This window comes from Mus caroli, chromosome 10 (assembly GCF_900094665.2).
Source record: "Mus caroli chromosome 10, CAROLI_EIJ_v1.1, whole genome shotgun sequence".
Lineage (NCBI taxonomy): Eukaryota > Metazoa > Chordata > Mammalia > Rodentia > Muridae > Mus > Mus caroli.
In genome coordinates, this window is record NC_034579.1 from 61295301 (window position 1) to 61316571 (window position 21271).

Consider the following 21271-nt stretch of genomic DNA (forward strand, 5'->3'; position numbering starts at 1 on the left):
TGGTTGTGAGCCACCATGTGGTTGCTGGGATTTGAACTCTGGACCTTCGGAAGAGCAGTCGGGTGCTCTTACCCACTGAGCCATCTCACCAGCCCCCTAGTCTAAAATTTAATATGTAGGTTATTTGGCTAGTACGTGCTTCTTTGTTCTGAAAGCAGCTACTGGCACCTATGGAATAATTACTACCCACTAGATGCTGCATGTGGACATTATATACGAGAATGTGCCTTATCTTAGGGGGTGAGTCACAGTGGTAGAACTGATATTTAAAATCAGACAAGCTGGTTTGAGTTTTGATTTGTGTACAATGCTATAACACAGAAGCTACGAAAAGTTAGGGAAAGATGTGTGTGTGTGTGTGTGTGTGGTTTCCTCAATCTGTGAGTAGTGCCTTCAGAATACAGGCAGTGTATATGAATTTAGTATTATGAGGTATGCTCACGTTACCGTTCCTTAAAATTTGCTCACCTGGAGAACTGGTTCAGAGGTTAACAGCACTTACTTCTGCCCAGGACCCAGGTTTTGGTTCCAGGATTCAAATGGCAGCTCACAACTGCTTGTATCTCCTGTTTCATGGGATCTGACATTGCATTCTGACCTCTTTGGGTTTCTGCAGAAGCTTGGTACACATACATATACTCAGGCACACCCAGGTGCAGGCAGACACACCACACCACACCACACACACACACACACACACACACACACACACACAGACACATTCACACACAGAATCCATTAAAAACCACTCATTTATTGGTCTTGTAATGTTTAAGTAAGTTGATTTTGTGACAATCAATTTAAGATGAGGAGACTTTGCTTGCTTGTCAAGCCTAAGTCCCTATGCTCACCCAATCCCATGGTGGAAGGAACAAACTGACTCCCACAGGTTGTCCTCTGACACATTACCCCAAGGCCACCCCAAAACGATAAATTAAAAAAAAAAAAGGCAACTTAAGCTCAGGTGGGCTCAGTACAGTCAGAGGGGCTACACAGCTACTAAGTGGAGTCTAAGTCCGAGTCTAATGTATCGTTCTTGTCCTCTGAGTTGTACTTCACGGTCTGCAAAGAACTGTTCCTTAATCTTGGGAGTTCAGGTTTAGATAGGGTCCCTTGTCCTTTATGGTGCCTCCAAAGGCTCAGGCTGAGAAAACTGTCTGACCTTGTTTAGGCCCAGCTGGGCATTTCAGTAGGTTAAGAAGGAGATATACAAATTCTATTTCACAGTGCGGAGCATGTGCCTAGGTCTGTGTAGCTATTAGGACAGCTTTCACATTTAGAGACAACCCAAGCGCAGATGGAAACACACACACACACACACAGATGTTCTTTGACAAATGTGCTGGACCCGAAGTTCACTAAACACATTTCCAGACTCCTGATTAATACATGTTTTAATGACCTTTAAAAAAAAAAAGTCACATTTGCGTGCTTCCCCTTCACCCCAGACCGTCAATTCCACAGGCTGACGGAGCAGGAGCGCATCCTTCCTTCAGTACTGGACTCAGTGTTTCTGGGATTATAAAGTCTTCATAAAACAATGGCCTCTCTTTCTCTTCCTGCTTTTCTGGCTCTCACTCTGTAATCTACCCCAGCTCTGGTTTACACCAGTCCACCTATCAGAAATCTTTTCCTTCTTCCTCTTTGGCGGTCTAGATCGGGTTCATTCTTCAAGGTCTATTATGAGTGTAATCTCTTTTGCCTTCTTTGATGACGCTCCAACCACAGATAATTTCTTCCTTGTCGAACACTGGGTATTACACTAGGTATAACCCTCATAAGACCTGACATTCTGACCTGTACAGTAGCTATCTGTGGATGTGAAATGTGTGTCCCAGTAAGATCTCCTACGTGGTACTGACCTTTGTACTGGAGGTAACATAGCACTAGAAACATACGCCCTTTCACCAATTAAAAAAAAATTAAAATCTTATTTGATGAATGCAAACTCAAGGTGTTCCATAATTTTCCACCATTGAAAATGGTCTAAGAGATCAAAAGACAAACCCAGTTTCTTAATGGGGCTTTTAATTTGAGGGGCTAGGCCAAAATAGTTGAGGGACTTCTGGTAGGTTAAGAAAGTATGCCTGGATTATGTGGAAACCTGAAGACTGCCTTGGAAGAGGCAAAACATAATTTGAAGGCACCCGCGGCATAACTTTATTTATCTGTGGCTTTAAGATGAATACAAGAAGTTCAGAGGCTTTAAGGAACATTTTATGAAAGGGCAAATTTTGAATGCATTGCAAATTAGGTTACCTAGTTCACTTCCAAACGAAATAAAAGCAAGTTAAAAAAAATTTAGCTCCTTCTCCGTAGTGAAAATAATAATAATAATGCCCAAGTAATGTTATTTTCTCCCTTCAAATTATAAGCTCATCAGCGAGGCCTGTTAACCTCATATAAACATTTCATTAAGATACTCAGATGACACTACTGCTACATGAATAATGAATCCCCGTCCCCAGGCTTTACCTAATTTACGGCCCTTTATTTGGTGGCTTTGCTTTAGAGCGCACAGGGTAAGGTGAAAGATGGGAAGAGAACCGGTTTAACTTGTATTCAAATACCTTTGCAGATTAAACAACACATCTCAACTTTTCCCCCTCCTCTCCCCATCCGCAGATCTCGTTTGTATCACAATCAGTGAACTGAGGAGATGACCCGAACAAAGGGGACTGGCACCTGCGCCTTCTCCATTGCAAACATTTCTTCCCACCTACGGCCCTCCACGGTCAGCGTTTGGCCGACCTTTCTAGCGCAGCTCTTTCCCAGGTCACCTCGGGACCCCTGAGCAGGACTCTGCAGCCCGGGCTCAGACACCGATCTCTCCTCCTCCTACACGTGACCAAGCGGCGTGCGCCGCGGACAGACACCGCAACGCGGTAGACCTGGTGACAAAGGCTCGGGCGCATCCGGAGTCCCGCCGGCCTCCCGCGCTCAGCGTCGGCGGAGCCTGCGCAGGGCGGTGCCGCGCAGCGCGGGCCGCGGGAGCGGGAGCCGCAGCCGGGAGCGCGCCGCGGAGCCGAGCAGAGCCCGCCGCGCGCAGCGCCGGGCAGCGGAGGAGCCGAGGAGCGGAGCAGCGCCCGCCGCGTAGCCGAGGAGTGGAGGGGAGGCCGAGGAGAAGCCGAGCAGAGCCCGCCGCGCGCCGGGGAGCGGCTCCACGGAGCAGAACCCGCCGCCTGCCAGTCCGTTCGCCCGCGCCCTGCTGCTCCCAACGCCGCCGCCGCCCCGGAACCCCGCAGCGACTCGGACACGGGTGAGCAGGCCGCGGCCCGTGAGCTTGGCTCCGGCAACCGGGCCCCAAGCGTCTTCCCCGCCCGTACTTACACCACGGCTCGGGAGATCATCCAGGACACCATCTTTTCGGCCGCTGGGCCGCTGACCGCAGGCCGCGCGCTTCCCGCTCGCGCTCCCCGGGGCCGCGCTGGCGCCCTCGGGAGCCGGCCCGGTGTGTGCGCGCGGTGCCCGGAGCCGCCCGGAGCCCGGTCCCCCGCCCGTCCGCCCCCGCCCGCGGCCTCGCCGGCCCAGCCGGCCCCGCCCCTGCGCTCCGCTGATAGGCGGCGGCTCCGGGACCCCGGCGGGCGCTGCGCTCCACCGACCTGCGCGGTCACCTCGCTTCCCCGGGCCGGGGGACTCCGGGCGGGCGGTGAGAGCGCGTGGGAGCCGAGGCCGGGGGCGGGGGAAGCCGGGATTGTGAAGTGTCTGGCTAGGTGCGGCTCCGGTGCTCACCGGGGCTCGGCAGCCAGGGCCTACCACAGGCCTGGGTTGGCACGGCGAGGCTCGTGGTGCAATGCAGGGGCCAAGGGAGAGCGTCGGGGGTCACGTTTGGAGTGATGGGTTTGCAGGGATGGCGAGGCTGTTCTGGGCCCCTTGGGGCACCTTTTCCATCAGCGTCATCCAACTCCTGTCTGTCTTGCCTGCCACACAGCCTAAAACGTGGACCCAGGATTTCCGACCCGTGGTGCTGTTTACAAGTGTCCTTATTTTTTTTTTCCGTCACGCGCGCGCGCGTGTGTGTTACCTCTTAACACTGTCCAAAATTTTAAGCTGACCTTTAAGTTACTGTAGGTGTTTTTTTTTTTTTTTTTCTTGGTCCCCTGGTGGAAGCAATAGTAAAAGTTCTCTAAGCTAGAAAGAATAATGTCTGTAATGTGGTGCTTGGAGCCTTTAATTAAAGTCCTAGAAAATATGATGGCTCATTTTGGGACGTACTGTAATTTAATCTTTTTGTTCCCCAGTTTCCCCATAATAAAAAGAGGCTAATAATACTCTTGCTTGCCTCCTGCTTTTCAAGGATGATGTAAGGTATTGCTAATTAATGTGTTTAGGAAGGACTCGGATTTGCCTGGGATGGTATCAAGGGACAGGGATAGGTTACCATGAGTGCCTTGTAGTTCATGAGGCCTATAAATTAAGAAGAATTTTGGCCATGAAAGAAAGCAGCAGGGGAGGGATGGTGGTGATCTCTTGTGATCCCAGCACTTTGGAGGAGGTGGAGGCCTGCGGGGTTTCCTTCCACAGAACCAGGAAGAGAAGTCCTCAGCTGCTTTCTGCTCTTCCGCTCCTTTTTTTTTTGTTGTTTATTTACATTAAGAATGTGTGTTTTTATTTCAGGGGCTGCTGTGATTGCGTTTGTCCTGGTTTATTTAGTTTGACCATTGTTCAGCGTTACTGGGGAGATGTGCTTGCCCTCTAAGCAGCACTTTTTCTGGCACATACCTTCCTTGTCCTTTCATGTCCTTCCATGGGCAGAGCAGTCTTGTAATGTCTTTATTTACAGCCTTTCGTTCCTCATCCTTAACATACCTTTTCCCCTCCTCTCTTTCCTTAGCTAAGCTGTGTTTTCGTGCCCTTGACTGAATTGCATCATTTTCTTGGATGTTTTATTTTCCATTCTCTACCTTTCTGACCTCTTAAATCCCCCCCCCCAATTATGTACATTCCCTGCCCCCCACCCTCCCTCATAATTTATCCCTTAAGTTTCTGGACTCCTTTCACTCCTCGGCATTTAGTCTCTTCTGCCTGTTTTGCAGCGGTGCTGGCTCTTGTTATTGTTTGCAGGACACAGCCCCCTTGTTCCTATTTCAAAAAGCCACGGGTTGTAAACCACCTACCTACCCTGGGTTGCTACAGTGTTGTTGAGTCATCCTGCCGCCCCAGACAGCCCTGGAGTGTTGATTCTCCTTGGTACCATGGAAACGGGGGTTTAGAGAACTTAACTCTTTAGCCAGTGATCCCCATAGTTCATAGGTAATCGAGCTGAACTCCAGTCCTTTTGAGTCATACCTGAATTGGGTGTGAGTTGGTTAGTCCAGGGGGATTGCTCTCTAGGGGAAAATTAGCAAGCTTCTTTTCTTTGTGGTTGTGACTGGCATTAACCACTAGCAAGCAGGTGGGGATGGATCTGGGGATGCTACACTCTGTGCTGTGTGGGGGACATCCTGAACAAAGACTGTTCCTGTGTCCTTCCTGGCTTAGGAAGATCATGCTTGTCATTCCTGTAATTTTTGTCATCGCCAGAGCCTGACATTTCCACTTTATAAAGTCACAGTTTTAACCGTGACTGAAGTTTCTTGTCTCTGTCTCTGCACACTCCTGTTGTGTAAATGAGAAGGGAAGGTTGTGTTCACCACTTGATTAAGAGACATTTTTGATAGTTGTGTCACGTGGAGTCCTCAGCAGGTTTGCAGCGCAGTCACGTCCAGTTCCTAATCATTTTGTCCCAGCACCCATATGCTGACGGGCCTTTGTGTAACTTATTTTTATTTCCCCTTTCCACTTTACTGGTTTATCTAGATAGATGGATTTGTTTGGAGTTGCCTGTACAGGGGGTTTCTCGGTGCGTGTCAGCGTGTTAACCGGAGGGCCATGCGGAAACTGATACGGCTGAGAACTATTGACCTACATAAGAGGCAGTCAATCCTAGGAGGAGCCTCTTGTGGAAAGCGCCCAGCTTTTAGAGGTGGCTGCTTGCTGTTTGTTACTGGACCTCAGATACTTGAGATCTGCTAATTGATGGCTATTAGATATATGCTTCAGTGTGTAAGATGATGCTATAGCCTTATGTGAGAAAAGGGAATACGGTATCTTCTGCCCAGCAGTGTGAGTGTGTGTGCGCGCCAGCACGCGCGCGTGCGAGCGCAGTTGCCTGTGCTCCTTGCACCAAATGAAGGCCAGAGGGTGTCAGGCATATCCTATCCTCTGCTGCTCTGCCTTATTCCCTGGAAGTTGGGTTACTCTGACCTTGGAGAATTCATGTTTTCAGCTAGGCTGGTACCCTGCAAACCCAACTAACTCTCCCGACTCTGCCCCTCACCTCACGCACTGGGGTTATTATAAGAACAGGGGCTGGAGAGATGGCTCAGCAGTTAAGAGCACTGACTGCTCTTCCACAGGTCCTGAGTTCAAATCCCAGCCACCACATGGTGGCTCACAACCATCCGTAACGAGATCTGACACCCTCTTCTGGACTGTCTGAACACAGCTACAATATACTTACATATAATAAATAAATCTAAAAAAAAAAAAAGAACATGGATAACCAAGTCCAGTTTATGGGGCTGGGCAGTGATGTGGGTGGGGTGGGGTTGCTGGGGTTGGAACTCTGGCCTTCATGGTTGAGCGGCAATCACCTTTAACCACTGAGCCTACTCTGAGTAGCTTTTATAATGTGGCCTTACTTGGCATGCTTCCTCCCATTCCACATGGAAGCTAGGGAAATATTTAAAGCTTTGTTTGTTTGTTTATACATTTCATCAGTGTTTGTATGCTGTGTGTGCAGTGCATCCTTCCTGGTGCTGTGCCAGGACCACTGGATATTGAGCTCAGCCTTGGTGTGGGAAGCAGTGTAGGTAGGCTGGAGGACATTTTCTCTGGAGACCTCTTGCTCTTCCTCATAATGAGATGAATGGTGAGTCACTGTTAGTTTTGTTTTGAATGACTATGTTAATGGGTGGTGATCAAATGTAAAGGGCTTCAGGACTCATTTAAAAGTCTCACTCTCGATACCACTTCCTCCTTTAGTTGTCCTAGGAGATAGTGGAATGTACAGCTTTTTGCATGTTAAAGGAGCTCGCTTATTAGCAAATCAACAGAGAGTAGGAAAGTACCTGCGGCATGGAGAGCCTCCCCGGGTATAGAGCAGAATTACAGGGTAAGGAGATAGTATCACAAGTCTTGTAATTATTAATGAGTATGCTAATGAGACTGAATACTGGGTCACCTTCCCATTTCTAATAGGGAAGTATTTTTAAATAATTGAAAAGACTTTCATCTGTAAGGCTAAAATTACCAAATTACCTTAATAGTGACTTAGAGAGTAGTGGTAGAGAGAGAGGCTTGGGAGAAGAGACTTTCTCTATCTGCCCAGATGAACCCCTGCTCGCCTGCCTCTTTCAGCCATTCTCCTTTGGGTGTTCCGGTTACCGCAGAGGTAGAGTTTGGTATCCTGCGAGGGTTGAGTCATAAAGAGATGGTGAGCTGAAAAGTAGGGTAAGATTGCATTAGAATAGGCAGATTAGGTAGGGAATTACACCATCTTACCGGTATTGATCAGAGGCACCAATCAGCCTTGGGGAAAGCCAAATGTCTCTGGCTAGCTCTCATCTTTGGTGGCTAGCTCTCTAGCTCTTGGCAACTCGCCTGAGACTCGCCATTGTCTCAGGTCTTCTTCACATTTAGGAAGTAACCTCACCTGAAACCTGGATTGAGACCAAAGAGCTTGCTCCCTCTCTTCCTGGTTAAAAAAATGATACTCTGTCAAGCAGCACAGAGACTCTGAGGTGCGCTTGAAACACAGTAAATTGAACCACACTTCCTTATTTTGAACTACAGTTTGGTGAATTCAGAAAACTGGAGTTTGTGAGCTGATTCTCAGTCTCAGAAAGCTAAATGATAATTCTATCCCAGGACAACTTGCCTACCATTCGAACAGGAGAGTAAAGGTGTTTATTTGATGTTGCCCTGTGACTTGAAACACACCGAGTAAAGTCGAGAAGTGGGATAGTAGAAATCTAGTCCTTTGTTTCTTTTCCTCCAGTTGTCCAGTCCTTTCAGAAAATCCACTTTTTATTTAAGTTCTACCAAAGAGAAGGAACAAATTATGTAAGTGTCTCCTCTTGGAGAAGATACATGTGAGAGGCTTTTGTAATATCTGCCTAAAACAAACAAAAAACCCAGCAGATTTCCTATGTTCTGAAGTCCCTCCCTTCCTTGCTAATCACTTGAGGACCGTGCTTAGGTGTAAAGTGGTTTGATGGACAGCTTCTTGACAGAGTAATATAAGGAATTCAAGAGACCACCATTTCATGAGCAGAGATGCAAAGATCTTCAACAAGAGGCTCGCAAACAGAGTCCACCAATTCGTGAATCGTCGTGGTGCACTGTAACAAAGTGGGACACCCCAGGTGGACCAGTCTGAGGTGGCAACAGAGATGTCACTTGAATTAATCTTCACACACTGAGAAGCTAAGAAAGGAAAACAATATGGTCATGTCCAAACAGGCAAGCTAAACACTTGACAGGTCCAAGACCAATTCCTTATGACAGTGTTTGATGGACAGGGCTAGAGGAGGGTTCAGCGGTTGGCTAAGAGCAGCAGCCAAACTGTAGCTCATCATAGTTCATGGTGAAGAACTAACTGGGTGCTCTCTTGCTAGGGGAAGGAGAAAGACAGATACCACCATCAACATTGCTTTTCAGCCATGAATAGAAAATAGGCCAAAGATCTTAAGAGACACCTTGTCCAGGAGGAAATACCCAGGACAAACAAAAATGCAAAAAGCACCACAGCCCCATCCCTCACAGGTTAGCGAGGTGCAGGGGGTTGGGTGGTGCGTCCTGCACCTATGAGGGGTGGTCAGGCTCACAGCTCTGGGGCCACAGTGCTGCCCGAGACATAGTACACGAGGGAAGCAGCCCACTGACCCATGGCACGGCCAGCCTGAGAGACGGTTTCTCCCGAGTCAAATCTGCTGGCCCAATGATCCTGATACCCTCCAGTATCTGCTTCTGTTGCAGGGAAACCTGCATGTGTTTACAGGAGCTTGAGTCACTGTTGTCGAAAGTCACTGGTGACCAAGATGTCCGTTAGTTAGGTGGTCTAGATAAATTATAGTAAGCTCAGACAGCGCTGGAGGGAAGGAAACAGCTTAGCCCAGGAAACCTCACTCTGCATTCTTATGAAAGAAACACTTCCTGAGAAGTCTGGGTCCTGTGTGACTTCAAGCACAAGATCCGAAAAGGCAGAGAACCATGCACAGCAGAAAGATCCCTGGCTCTCAGAGTTAGGGAGTGGGTGAGGGCTGAACAGGCAGATTTGATATGCAAGAAAACGTTTCTGTTCTGGTCCTGCAATGATTCATAGGCTCCATGATATATGTGCTAACATCTGTAGCAAGATGTTACAAGATTGTAACAAGATCAGTAAGGCCCTATTTGTAAGCTGTGGAGTATGAGTGAAGATGATAAGTCTGTGTGGCCCATGGATGGCGCCAGATGTGCCTCCCTTAGCTCTATTAGTATTTCTCCTCCTCATTTTTTTCTTCAGGTTCAGGCTTTGTTTCTAAATCCTCGCCTTTAAAAAGTTGCTTCTCATTCATACTTGTCTCGTTTCCCCTATGTGATGTCGATCAAATTAATTGTGGCAAATCCTTGCTAAGGAGTTGATTGGGCTGGTGAGGTGATGCAGCAGGTAGAGATGCTTGTCCTAGGACTGGCAGCCTGAGTGTGATTCCCTAGGATACACGGGGAGGGGCGGGGGGCAGGGGAGGGAGAGGGAGAACTCTGACTACTATAAGTGGTCCTCTGATCCTCACAAGCATGCAATGGCACAAACTTGATACACACAGCGTAGGTGCACAGGCAAATAGTGCTTGTAAAAGGAGGGAGGGCCAGTGGAGGGAGGAGTACTGTATGTGTTCACATGTTAATCAGTGCTGTCAGCTCATATGAATTATTTTTCTTTTTTTTTTTTTTTTTTGGTTTTTCGAGACAGGGTTTCTCTGTGTAGTCCTGGCTGTCCTGGAACTCACTCTGTAGACCAGGCTGGCCTCGAACTCAGAAATCCGCCTGCCTCTGCCTCCCAAGTGCTGGATGAATTATTTTTCTATCGGGTCTCACTATGTATCTCTGGATGGCCTGGAACTCACTCTGTATTAACTTCCAGAGATCTGACTGTCTTCTGTCACTTGAGCGCTAGGATTAAAGACTGTACCCAGCCCCAGTGTCTTGATCTTGATTATTAAGGAAACCAGCTCACAGGTTCCTCGGCCGTGTTGCTGAGAGTGTGCTGATGATACTCACGGGTTGTCTGTGGAGAAGGCAGAGGTGAATTTAAATATCTCAGGGGACAGCTTGCACACGTTTCCATATTTCCATGGACGCCGGCTGGGCTTTTGATGATGCCTTCCTCTCGAGACACGGTCTGGGCCTGTTGTTTCAGACTGTATCTCCTGGCTCCTAACCTTTCCTCTGCATAGTTCAAAGCTGACTCTATTGGTTGTGCCTCAAACTTATGTGTGTACAGGACTTCTATTTAAATCACGTTTGGCGCTGCCCGAGTCCATTCTGTGCTTTCAACAGGTTAGCCATCTCATAATCTCTAGTTGGGGGTTAGAAACTTTTAAAGCACATTGGAATTAGAGCTGTGATTAGTTATATTAGAGGGTTGATGGGGTTACCATAGACCTTTAGCTTCTGCTAAAAAGCCCAGGCTTTGAGGAGGTCAGTCCCATGGCTCCTTCAGTTTCCATTCTTCCTGCTGTGAGATTTTGTTTTCATCTGCCCTCTGTCTGAGAACCACTGGAGAGAGACCCTGCATCTCTCTCATACCTTTATAGGAAGTCTCCGCACCTCCTTGTTTTCTCAGTTTTTAATACTGGGGTTTGGAGACTTACCCACTTTTGTTTGTAATCCTGGTCCCTCGGTTTCCTCTGCTGTGTAAGGTTGTCGGTGTCGAGTGTACGCCAGTATTCTTTTCATCCGGCTCACTGATTGTTGCCTTGAATGTTTGGAACATCTGTTGCTGCTGTTGTTCTGTTTTTGCCTCAGCTACATACGTAAATGTCTATGACATGTGTCAAGTAGCACATCCTATTCTAAAAATAAACCGCAGGGGGATAGATAGGCCGGCGGCAGAACCCGCTCTGAGCATGTCTAAGACCCCCGTCTTGACTCCCAGAACCCAAAACATAAAAGAATAAAAACAAACTGTCGACCCTGAATGGCTGCCATCTGTGTCCCGCCAGCTGTCACTCTGACAAAATAATTGAAAAGTCACCTCAAAGGGAGGTTCAGAGGTCTCATCCAGGGTCACCCGGCTTGATTTTCTTCCTGTGCCTGCCTGAGGCAGAGCTTCATGGCTGGGCACCTGCTCCCCAGAGCCGTTCCACTCTCCACTTCTTGGGAGGAGGGGAAGAGGTAGGCCAGGGTCATAGTATTCTTCAAAGTCAGGTCCATCCTTGACCTCCCCTCCCCCAACTCCCCAAGTTTTAACCTCCTCCCCCTAGTAGCTAGAGACCAAACTCTAACACCTGAGCCTGGCAAGAACATTCCAGATTCAAACATAATGCCGTTCATTCCAGCAGATGTTAAGCTTCTTGACAGCAGGATGTGCCTTACACACCCCAGTTTGCCTTGTTTCGTGGTCCTCCCAGTAATCTCGAGACCACTTCACTGGAAGGCTGGGTTTAGGACCAGGTCTAGCGCAGGCCAAATGTATATCCGCATACATTAAAGGCCATACTTTAGATGGTTTGCCTTAAGGGGATTATTTATAAATTGCTAAGAGAACTAAACACGGAAGCGTATGAGAACTCTTGATAAGTGTACACTGTCACAGATGTGAGGTGTTTTGAGATGGGTAACAGTCCATCGCACATAACCCAGGCAGCCTTTGCAACAGAGAGACCATGGAATTTGGGAGCCACATACTCTCAACTATAGAACAAGGAAGGAGCATATGGGCAGCCAGTGACGACTGCCAGGGTAGCATGCCACGTATACTGATTTGAGGAAATTAAAAAGGAAGGGAGAAACTGTTCTTTTTGAAGGAACAAACCTCAGCTCCTCCAAAAAGGTGACCCTGGGTCTCCTATGGGGAAAATAGAACAGGTAAAAAGAGCTTGTGGGGTGCGGGGGGAGACACAGAAGGGCTAGCCGCAGTCGGTTCTACAGCAGGCCCTAGCCAGGAGTCTGCTAGTCCAGTTGGCACTGTCAGATTGCACAGGTCACAGGCTGGTTCTTTACCAGCACAGGTCACAGGCCGGGTGTGTAGATGTCCCCTTCACCCTGTCTGTCAGGTTGTGAGACCCTGAGACCCATTCAGCTACTTGCATCTCTTCTCTGTGCCCTTTTCTTTCTTTCTTTCTTTCTTTCTTTCTTTCTTTCTTTCTTTCTTTCTTTCTTTCTTTCTTTCTTTCTTTTTTTTTTTTTGAGACAGGGTTTCTCTGTATAGCCCTGGCTCTCCTGGAACTCACTTTGTAGACAGGCTGGCCTCGAACTCAGAAATCCACCTGCCTCTGCCTCCCGAGTGCTGGGACTAAAGGCGTGCGCCACCACGCCCAGCTCTGTGCCCTTTTCTTTTTCAGTCCTCTCTCCCCGCCCCAGCTGTCTTGTGTTGCGTCAGCCCCTGCCAGGTTTTTCCAGTGCTCAGTAGATACCCTTGGCAGCTCAGAATCTCAGTGTTATCAGTTACTTGCAAAGAGAAAAAGGCCAGCTGGGCAGTGGTGGTGCTCACCTTTAATCCCAGCACTTGGGAGTCAGAGGCAGGTGATTTCTGAGTTCGAGACCAGCCTGGTCTACAGAGTGAGTTCCAGGACAGCCAGGGCTACACAGAGAAACCCTGTCTCGAAAAACCAAAAAAAAAAAACAAAAAAAAAAAAAAAAAAAAAAAAAAAAACCAAAAAACCAAAACCTAAAGGATAGAAAAAGGCCTAGGGTAAGGTATGGGAAAGGGCACCGTGCCCTTCTGTGCCAGCTGAGGTGTGTCTAGTATTTAGAGACTCCCCAGTGCTGTCTGTTCTTGAGATGTCCTTGCATTGTAATGTTTGAAGTGTGGATAGCCATGTCAAGATGCGTAAAGATAGAGGCAGTTCCCTGGCTGTAGTCTGGGGGAAGACCCTGCTCCAGAGACTGTCTGCTTTAACTTTCTTGGCTGTCTGTCAGTATTTCTTTTTAGACGGTATGGGTAGGGCCTCTGAGAGAGGGAGATGCTACAACCCACTGTCAGCAGGGGGTGGGCACTGGGAGGAGTAGTATGAGCAGCTTAAGGCAGAAAGGGTGGGAAAGATTAGAGTTTCTGTGGCCCTGCCTTGGGGGCCAGAAACCATGGATGGGAAAAAGGAAATTGTATATCATGATGTGACCTCATTTCTCTTGCTCTCTGTCATTAAATTCTACCTTTCTGAATCAGCGAGCCTTCTCATCCACAATCTCCTGGTCGCCTGGCACAGCAAGCAGAGTGGGCTTTCCAGTACGTACGTGAGAGGGTCCTGCCGCTTACCCTCTTCCATGACCTGTGGCTTCCCCAAGCTCTGGTTAGATTCTATCTTGGCTCACGGAACCCCGTGTGCACTGATCTCCTTGTGTTTCCAAAATTGATGGGTTACTATCTCTCTGCCCTCTTCCTGATCCTGTGAACCTAGCATTGTACTTCCTTCCCTGGGGCCTTCGCTGTTCCCTGTTTCAAGACGAGCACCTGGCAGGTTCAGCTGGAGATTCTGACTAAACACTGCTCCTCAGACTGTCTACTTAGTGTGGTCCAGATTCCAAGGCATCTCTGTCACCAATTACCCAATCTCACCTAGCCTCGAATGGATTACCTTACTCCATTGTAAGCTTCTGTTCTTATTGTCTGTCTCTTCTTCCTCCAATTATGCTGTAGGTTGTTACTTCAGGAATGTTGTCTGTCCTGTTTCACTGTTTTGGTCTCAGTGCCTGTACACACCCAGCCTTAGGATTTCGAATGGCTATTTATACCAGAGAAGGCGCAGAAGCAGGCTGTTCATGATCCCGTGGCATTTGCCCTCAGGGCACAATTTATCAAATCAACCAAAAAGTGCTGAATAGAACCCAAATCAGCGGTCATGGGCCGACCAGTCTAATGTCTTGGCAGAGTGTGGCTTTTAGCAGTTCAAGTGGGACTTATTGAGGAGGCAGGCTGGGGGAACAGGACATAGCTCACCCATACCTCTTGAATCCATTTCAGAATGATCTAGATTTCAGAGAAGGCTGTGCTGGAGACCAGGTAGTTCCAGGAGCTGCTGAGAAGGTTGGAGGAGCATAGCTCAGCTGTCTGCTTGTCAGAGAGCAGGTTGGTTAACAGCCAGAGAATTAGAGTCAAGGCGGGAGCCAACCGAACACTCGGGGTTTGCAACAAAGAACAAACAAACATGGGTCACCTTGTGCTGTCTTCATTCAGCTCGCCTGCAACTGGGGTGTTGGAGTGTAGGATGAGGAGGGTGGCAGAGGGATTGGACAGGGCTTAGGGTGGGTGAAGAAGACTTTGGTGTTGGAGCAGTGCTGTGCTGATAGATCTCTGCAGATCACCCAGGTCATCTGTCCACTGTCTTCCAGGCTTCACAGAAAGGGTCTCCTAATTGCTCTCCTGCTCCCAGCCCTGCAGTGCAACCATGCCTTTTGTCAAAGCCCTTTAATCATTAATGATTTCCCTTTTTTTAAAAAGTAAAGATTGCAGTGAGAGTACAGTTTGCTGTCTATACCGAATTGACCTAAGTTGAACTAAAAGCCCCAAGCCCGAACAGAACCTCATTCTAGTTACTGCCCTAAGACAGCTAAGACAGCTAAGTGGCTATTATCTCCTGTAGATTTCTGAAGGATTAACGGTGGGTGTGAGCTCTTGGAACCTGGCTGCCCGAGGCCCATTCATTTCCCAGGCTCTCTGTCCTCAGGGCGCCATCCTCCAGGAGCTGGGTTTGTTTGCTTGGCTCTTCAGACCCAGTACCATTTGCAAAGTGCATGTGATGGCACTACTTCACGCTGAGTGATTTGAGCTCTCTCTAGATAATAATGCCTTTTAGCTCTTGGCATATTGCCCGATGCATGGTCCGTAAGGAGCAACGGTTGTCTCGTTCTCTGAATGATCTTGCAGAATTTGGACCTGAACCCCAAATTAAAATTTTATTTTACTTAACGCAGTGCATGGGATCAAACTCAGGGCCTTGGCACATGCTAGTCAAGGGCTCCATGGAGGTAGGATAGAAAGAGGGGGTGAGAGGAGAAGCGGAGGAAGCCCCCTTCCTCCGGAGTTTGAAGTTTCTGCAGCTGAGAATTCCAGCTCACTGATGAGCATTTGCTATGGAGGTTGTTATACAGAGACTTTCTTTTATATAAAGACCTTCCAAATAAGGATGTTAAGATAGCCATGAGCTGTGCTTCAGGCCAAAGCCTTTATGACCCTCTCTCCTTTCTCAGCTGTAAACCTACAGACTTCTAGGAATAAAAGCTCTCTGTTTACAGTAAGGGCACCTTGTGCTGCACTTGTGACCTGGCTCGTGACCTGGGCTTGTGCTATCTGCCTATATTCCTACCACAGCCCCTCCAGCACCATCTCAGGATCTCATTGGCCAGAAATGGTGAAATGTTTCCTGACAGCACTTCAGGATGTCACCAAATCCTATAGATGGCCACTGCTAAGACATCTAAATGTGACTTGCTTGATTCTTAGAGAGAAGACACTCATATCCCCTCCAGGCTTGTCACTTAGTTTTCTTCCACGCTCCTCTCTATTAACCTTTATACGTAAATTAGTATTAATTCTCCTTTTGAAAAACATCTGCCTCACTTGGTTTCATTCTGAAATTCTTTCCTGTGGTAAAGTCAGGAATCCCATCCTCACTTGAGTAGAAGTCTTTGAAAACAGCTCCCTAGGCCACTGTGGTGGTAGCTCTTGGTAGCTTGTGATAGCTCGTGGTATTGTGGGGCTTCATCTCCAGCCACTGCCAGTACCATTGAGCTGCACATGCAGCCCAGACTTTGTTGTTTTTACTTCCAAAATTTGAGTCTGTTTCTGTGAACTCCAAAAAACAAACAGCAAAGAAAGAAAGAAAGAAAGAAAGATAGTTTAGCAAAGACTGTTTTACAGTGGCGGTGGCAGGTGGAGGGGGAGCTGAGGACTGGCAGGTTGTGAACACATATCCTATGTTAAGTAAAAGACTCCGCTGTGCTTTCCCTGTGCCTAGGGCGATGGCAATAGGCCTCCTTCAGTACTCAGTGCATTACTGCTCTGCAGTAAGGAGCTGCTGGGGTTTGGGGGGGTACCTGACTGGGTATATGGACCTGGAAGGAAATTTGCACTGTGGTAAATTCCTAACAGTGGTTCTGACCTCAAGTGTCTTCATGCAGTCCGGGTCTTATGATACATTTCACAGTTCCTGTCTGTAATTAATACTTGTATAGCTTAGTGAATAAAGTGTGTTTTCTTGGTCACCATTGGCATGCTATTTCAACACAGTGAGTAAAACATTCCCCAGGTCAGCACTTTTTACTAACTTACTTACTTTCTTTCTTTCTTTCTTTTTTTTTTTTTTTTCTATTTGATTTCTGTGCATGTGTATGTATATCAGAGGATGACTCAGAAGCCCTCCTCTCTTCCCACCATTTGCGTCCCGGGTTCAAACTCAGGTTGTCAGACTTGGTGCTAAAGACCTTTACCCTGAAGCCTTCTCGCTGGACTTGGGCTGGTGAGGTAAGGTCAGTGTTGGCTGTGCAAGTGACCTGAGCTTTAATCTGGGAACCCTTGGTGAGAAGAGAATCAACTAGAAACTGTCCCTTGACTCGCACGCATGCTGCTGCCCGCACTCCCTGTGCACACAGTATGACAGCAGCATGTGCACTGAGCGGCATTTTTGAATACTCGTGTGCTTCTTTCTCTGTTGCCTTTCTTCCCCTCTTCCGTCCTGCTCTACAACGGAAAGCGTGTTATCAGGCGGTTTTGTTGATGAGTGGAAATTTGATGGAAAAGTCCCATTTGTAGGAAAATGACTTAAGTTTGTACAGGGCCTTAGATTTAGTGTCATTTAGAAGGAAATAAGGGGGTCTGGGAGAGATGGCTCAGTGATGAAGAGCACTCGCTGCTCCTGCAGAGGACTCAGGTTTGTATCCTAACACGTGCATGGTAGCCCACAACCACCCGTAACTCTAGGTACAGATGAAATCTAGAAGATTTCATTCAGGTTGGTCTTTTTTTTTTTTAATTTATTTTTCCGTTATACTTTTGTGGTTGGGGGCTTAAAAATGTGTTTTCATTTGATATGAAGGCTGCGAGTTTTCATCAATAACTACCTTGTTCTCCTTGGTCTTCAGTAAGTTTTACTTACACGTTTGACTTAAGTTTAGGGTTGGGACTGGAGCTGATTGTTGTGGACCAAGAGCAGAGGAAATACAGTTATTTGCAACGATACAAGATGATTCCTGCCCAAGATCTCTCCGCTAGGTGCTGGCAGCAGGGTTGACACTAGTTAGCGGGACCCTGCACATTTGTTGATGGGCGGTTGGCTTGTTTCCTTATGCAGCATTAGAGTTTAGGGCTCATAGGGGCTTGCAGCTAGAAATGTGAAGACCACCCTGATGCTCAGCCGGACGGAGGGGTAGGCTCCTTTCTCTGAACCACAAAGTTTTCCTGGACCCTGGGCAGAGGAGAAAGTTTCTCCTTGGAGACTAGAGTGGCTTTCTGGCCGGGCAGAAAGAACCCAGGGGTTTTATTATCAGTGGAGAGAGAATGGCTGGGAAAATTGAGGTATCTGTAAATGATGTATTTCTGGATGAAAGGACATAGTTATCTGAAGGGGAGATCAGAAGGAAGCAAGAGGTATGCCATTCCAACAGCCCTGCAGCTTTTGCGTGTATCTGCCTCAGATGGGATCCTCCTGAGAGTGCTGGGAAAGGGGGTGGGGAAAGAGTCAGTAGGGGCTGAAATCTTAGCCTGTTCATGCCTGTTAGTCATGCAGCAGACTATGCTGTGCAGCCATTATTCTGAGTAACTTACGTGTGATGTAAGCTCTGTGATACACTCTTACCTTTTGGTGTGTGTGGGGGGCACATACAGGTCACCAGGATCAGTATGGAGTGTGCAGTTTGAATGTATGTGAATGACGTCATTCTACCTTCATGCTTTGACTGGAGCTAAAGGAGCTCTAAGTGAGTCTCATGTATTCCTGTGCGCTTCGGAAGTTTCAAGTCTGAGATGATAGCAGTGTTTTAGTTTGGATTTCCTTGCTGTGAAGAGACAGCGTGACCACCACAACTCTTATAAAGGTAAACAGTTTTCAGAAGGGTTAAAATGTTGACATTTTTTATTTTACTAGGGGCATAAAAGTTGATTTAATATTAAACAGGAGGTTCCCCCTCACGTATTCGAGGCCCTGTTTGAGGCTGTTGTCTAAGGATGGGAGGTCAGAGGAGTGGTGCCGGTTGCTCTTTTACTCAGGCCTTGACACTCTGCCTGCCTCAGATCTGGTGCCTGTGGCTTCATTCTGGGTGTCCATCAGATTCAAGCCTGGCTGTGTGTCAGGTTGTTTCATTGACATTTGAGGAACAGCGTGTGGGCTTTCACTGTGCTGAGTAATGTGGCATTTTTATTATAGAGACCGCCATGCCTTCATGCCTGTCTTCTTACAGTGTGCTTTCAACAGTAAACTTGAGGGGTAGGCCTGGCGATGCACACCTTTCATTCCCAGCACTCTGGAGGCAGAGACAGTTGGCTCTGAGTTCGAGGCCAGCCTGGTCTCTGTAGAGTGAACTCCAGGGCAGCCAGGGCTACATAGAGAGACCCTGTCTCAAAAAACCAACAGAGCAGCTAGAACAACAACAGTCTACTCTGTGAAGTGGTTACAAGCATTGTCGGTGAGTGACTATGAGGATTTTGGAGTGAGCGCTTCTCAGTCTGCCAGACCACTTCCTGATGCTGATCTTGGAGGGGTGGTTTGCAGTCAAGGGCAAGTTAGCAGCGTCTTCTTGAGGAATGACTGCTTTGATGTGTTTAGAATAGGGGCTAGCCCAACGTATGTATGATTTTTATTATGGCCAGACTCAGCTGTGACTGTAGAGTTGATTGTCTGGTTTCCTCAGTTACTCTGTGAACCCGGGCATTGCCCTTCTTGCTAGCCTAGCCCTGTGTATGCGGAGTTATCTTGATTGAATGCAGGCATTTATTTCAACTGCTTGAGCCCTGGAAGAGCTGGTAGTTTTTATATAGGCAAAAATTAGAATGTCTCTCTGGGGAGCGGGAACCCTGGAGTGCACACAGGAGCCGCTCTATTGGGTCTTCAGAGTGCATTGACTCAGCTCTCTTTCACTCCTCTGGAGTTCAGACTGTCTCGGTCCTTCTCTCTCTTTCTTGCCTCTTTTCTTTTCGTTTCTGGTCTTGTGCTTGAGTCTGACATGAGAAAACATCTTTGTAAATGTCTTGACACAGACCTGAAATCAGTTAACCATTTTCTTAAATCACTGTTCCCTTGATCGGACATGGATTGAGGTAGCACAGATGGGTTACAGTCCTTGATACTTGTTTTTTTTTTTTTTTTTTTTAATGAATGGCCTCAGGAAGTAAGTGTGTGTGTGTTTCCGTGATGTGTCATGACAGCACCCCACTCCTGCCTGTCCTTGTTATTGTCTGACTGCCCTCCCCCATTGTAAGAAAAATACCCTCCACTATTGCATATACCAGCAGGATTTTGCTGAAGGGACCCTGGTATAGCTGTCTCGTATGAGGCTATGCCAGTGCCTGGCAAAATACAGAAGTGGATGCTCACAGTCATCTATAAGATGGTACACAGGGCCCCCAATGGAGAAGCTAGAGAAAGCACCCAAGGAGCTGAAGGGGTCTGGAACCCTATAGGTGGAATAACAATATGAACTACCCAGTAACCCCAGAGCTCATGTTTCTAGCTGTATATGTAGCAGAAGATGGCCTAGTGGACCATCACTGGGAAGAGAGACCCCTTGGTATTGCAAACTTTATATGCCCCAGTACAGTGAGAGTGAGTGGGTAGGGGAGCAGGGCGGGGGGAAGGTATAGGGAACTTTCCGGATAGCATTTGAAATTTGAAATGTATATAAAGAGGGCTGGAGAGATGGCTCAGCGATTAAGAGCACTGAGTTCAAATCCCAGCAACCACATGGTGGCTCATAACCATCTGTAATGAGATCTGATGCCCTCTTCTGGTGTGTCTGAAGACAACTACAGTGTACTTAGATATAATGATAAATAAATCTTAAAAAAAAAGAAATGTATGTAAAGAAAATATCTAATAAAAAAACCCTAAAAAGAAAAGAAAAGAAAAGAAAAGAAAAATACCCTCTGTCTCTAAACTGTGCTTTAGGAACAAGTGTCAGGACTTGTGTACCACACCGTGTGTGTGTGTGTGTGTGTGTGTGTGTGTGTGTGTGTGTGTGTGTGTTGAGGTTCTCCCTTCCATGCAGGGTCCGCTGCAGGTTGACAGGCTTGGCAGTGAGTGACTTGTGTATGTGTTGAGCCATCTCCCTGCCCTAGAAAATTCTCTTAAAGTCATCTTGGGAAATTCTAGCCTTGCCTTCCTCCTCCCGGCTTTGTGTGAGCTCATTACTTCCATTTATAGTGGCCACTTACCTGGGCCATAAAAATGGCCTGGTCAGAAATTAATTTATAGGTGAAAGTAGAACTTTTTTTTCTCTTAGGTGCTGTTGGATATTATTTTAATAGTATGTACTTTTTTTTCCTACTTAAAAATAGCTTCTAATTTAACCTAGATTTTAACAGAGTCCACTTAGATTTTTCTGCTGTAAATACACCGTTAAAAGGTTGAGTATAACCTCAGCAGAACTTCCAGGGCTTTAAGGCCACCTATGCACTGCACTGAACACCATGTCTCCCATAAAACAAAACAACAGCTGGGAAGTAAATGCATCACCCCGAGTTTCCAGCTCACCACGAGGAAAAGAGGCCAGGAAGGGTGAAGTTAAAAACAAGAAATGGAGAGAGCTCAGGCTTCCGGTTCTCTCTTTGTAGCTACACCTGAACATGTGACCATTAGCTGTGGCCGTCAGCCTGACGGTGTGGACCTTGTGACTGTTGAGTCTTCAAGCAAACTGTGCCTGACTTTCTAGGTTGCTTTTTTTGCCTTCGTCATCTGCATTTTGTAGGTAGCACCTGGAGTTTGGAACATAATATGCATTTTTCCTTTTTCTTACATTAAAAAAATTGTTGTGTTCGTATGGGTGTTTTGTGTGGTAGCATCTGGAATTTGGAATATAACATGCATTTCTCCATTTT

General features: G+C 47.3%; 2 protein-coding genes across 4 annotated transcripts in view; one reads left to right on the forward strand and one right to left on the reverse strand.

The window, feature by feature from the left end:
• Reep3 (receptor accessory protein 3) overlaps nucleotides 1–3483 on the reverse strand; it is an 87333-nt gene extending 83850 nt beyond the window's left edge. Inside the window, exon 1 of the mRNA XM_021173853.2 lies at nucleotides 3331–3483. Within this exon, the coding sequence (XP_021029512.1) occupies nucleotides 3331–3362 (32 nt within the window). The 5' untranslated portion in view covers nucleotides 3363–3483. The remainder of the gene's footprint in view (nucleotides 1–3330) is intronic.
• The window catches only part of Jmjd1c (jumonji domain containing 1C), a 155257-nt gene continuing 137018 nt past the window's right edge, over nucleotides 3033–21271 (forward strand). Inside the window, exon 1 of one of the 3 annotated variants that reach the window (XM_029482357.1) lies at nucleotides 3033–3259. The gene's annotated coding sequence lies outside the window, so the exon portion shown is untranslated. Of the gene's footprint in view, nucleotides 3260–3557; nucleotides 3650–21271 lie in introns of those variants that run through there. The other 2 variants (XM_021173855.2, XM_029482356.1) reach the window with 2 other exon arrangements.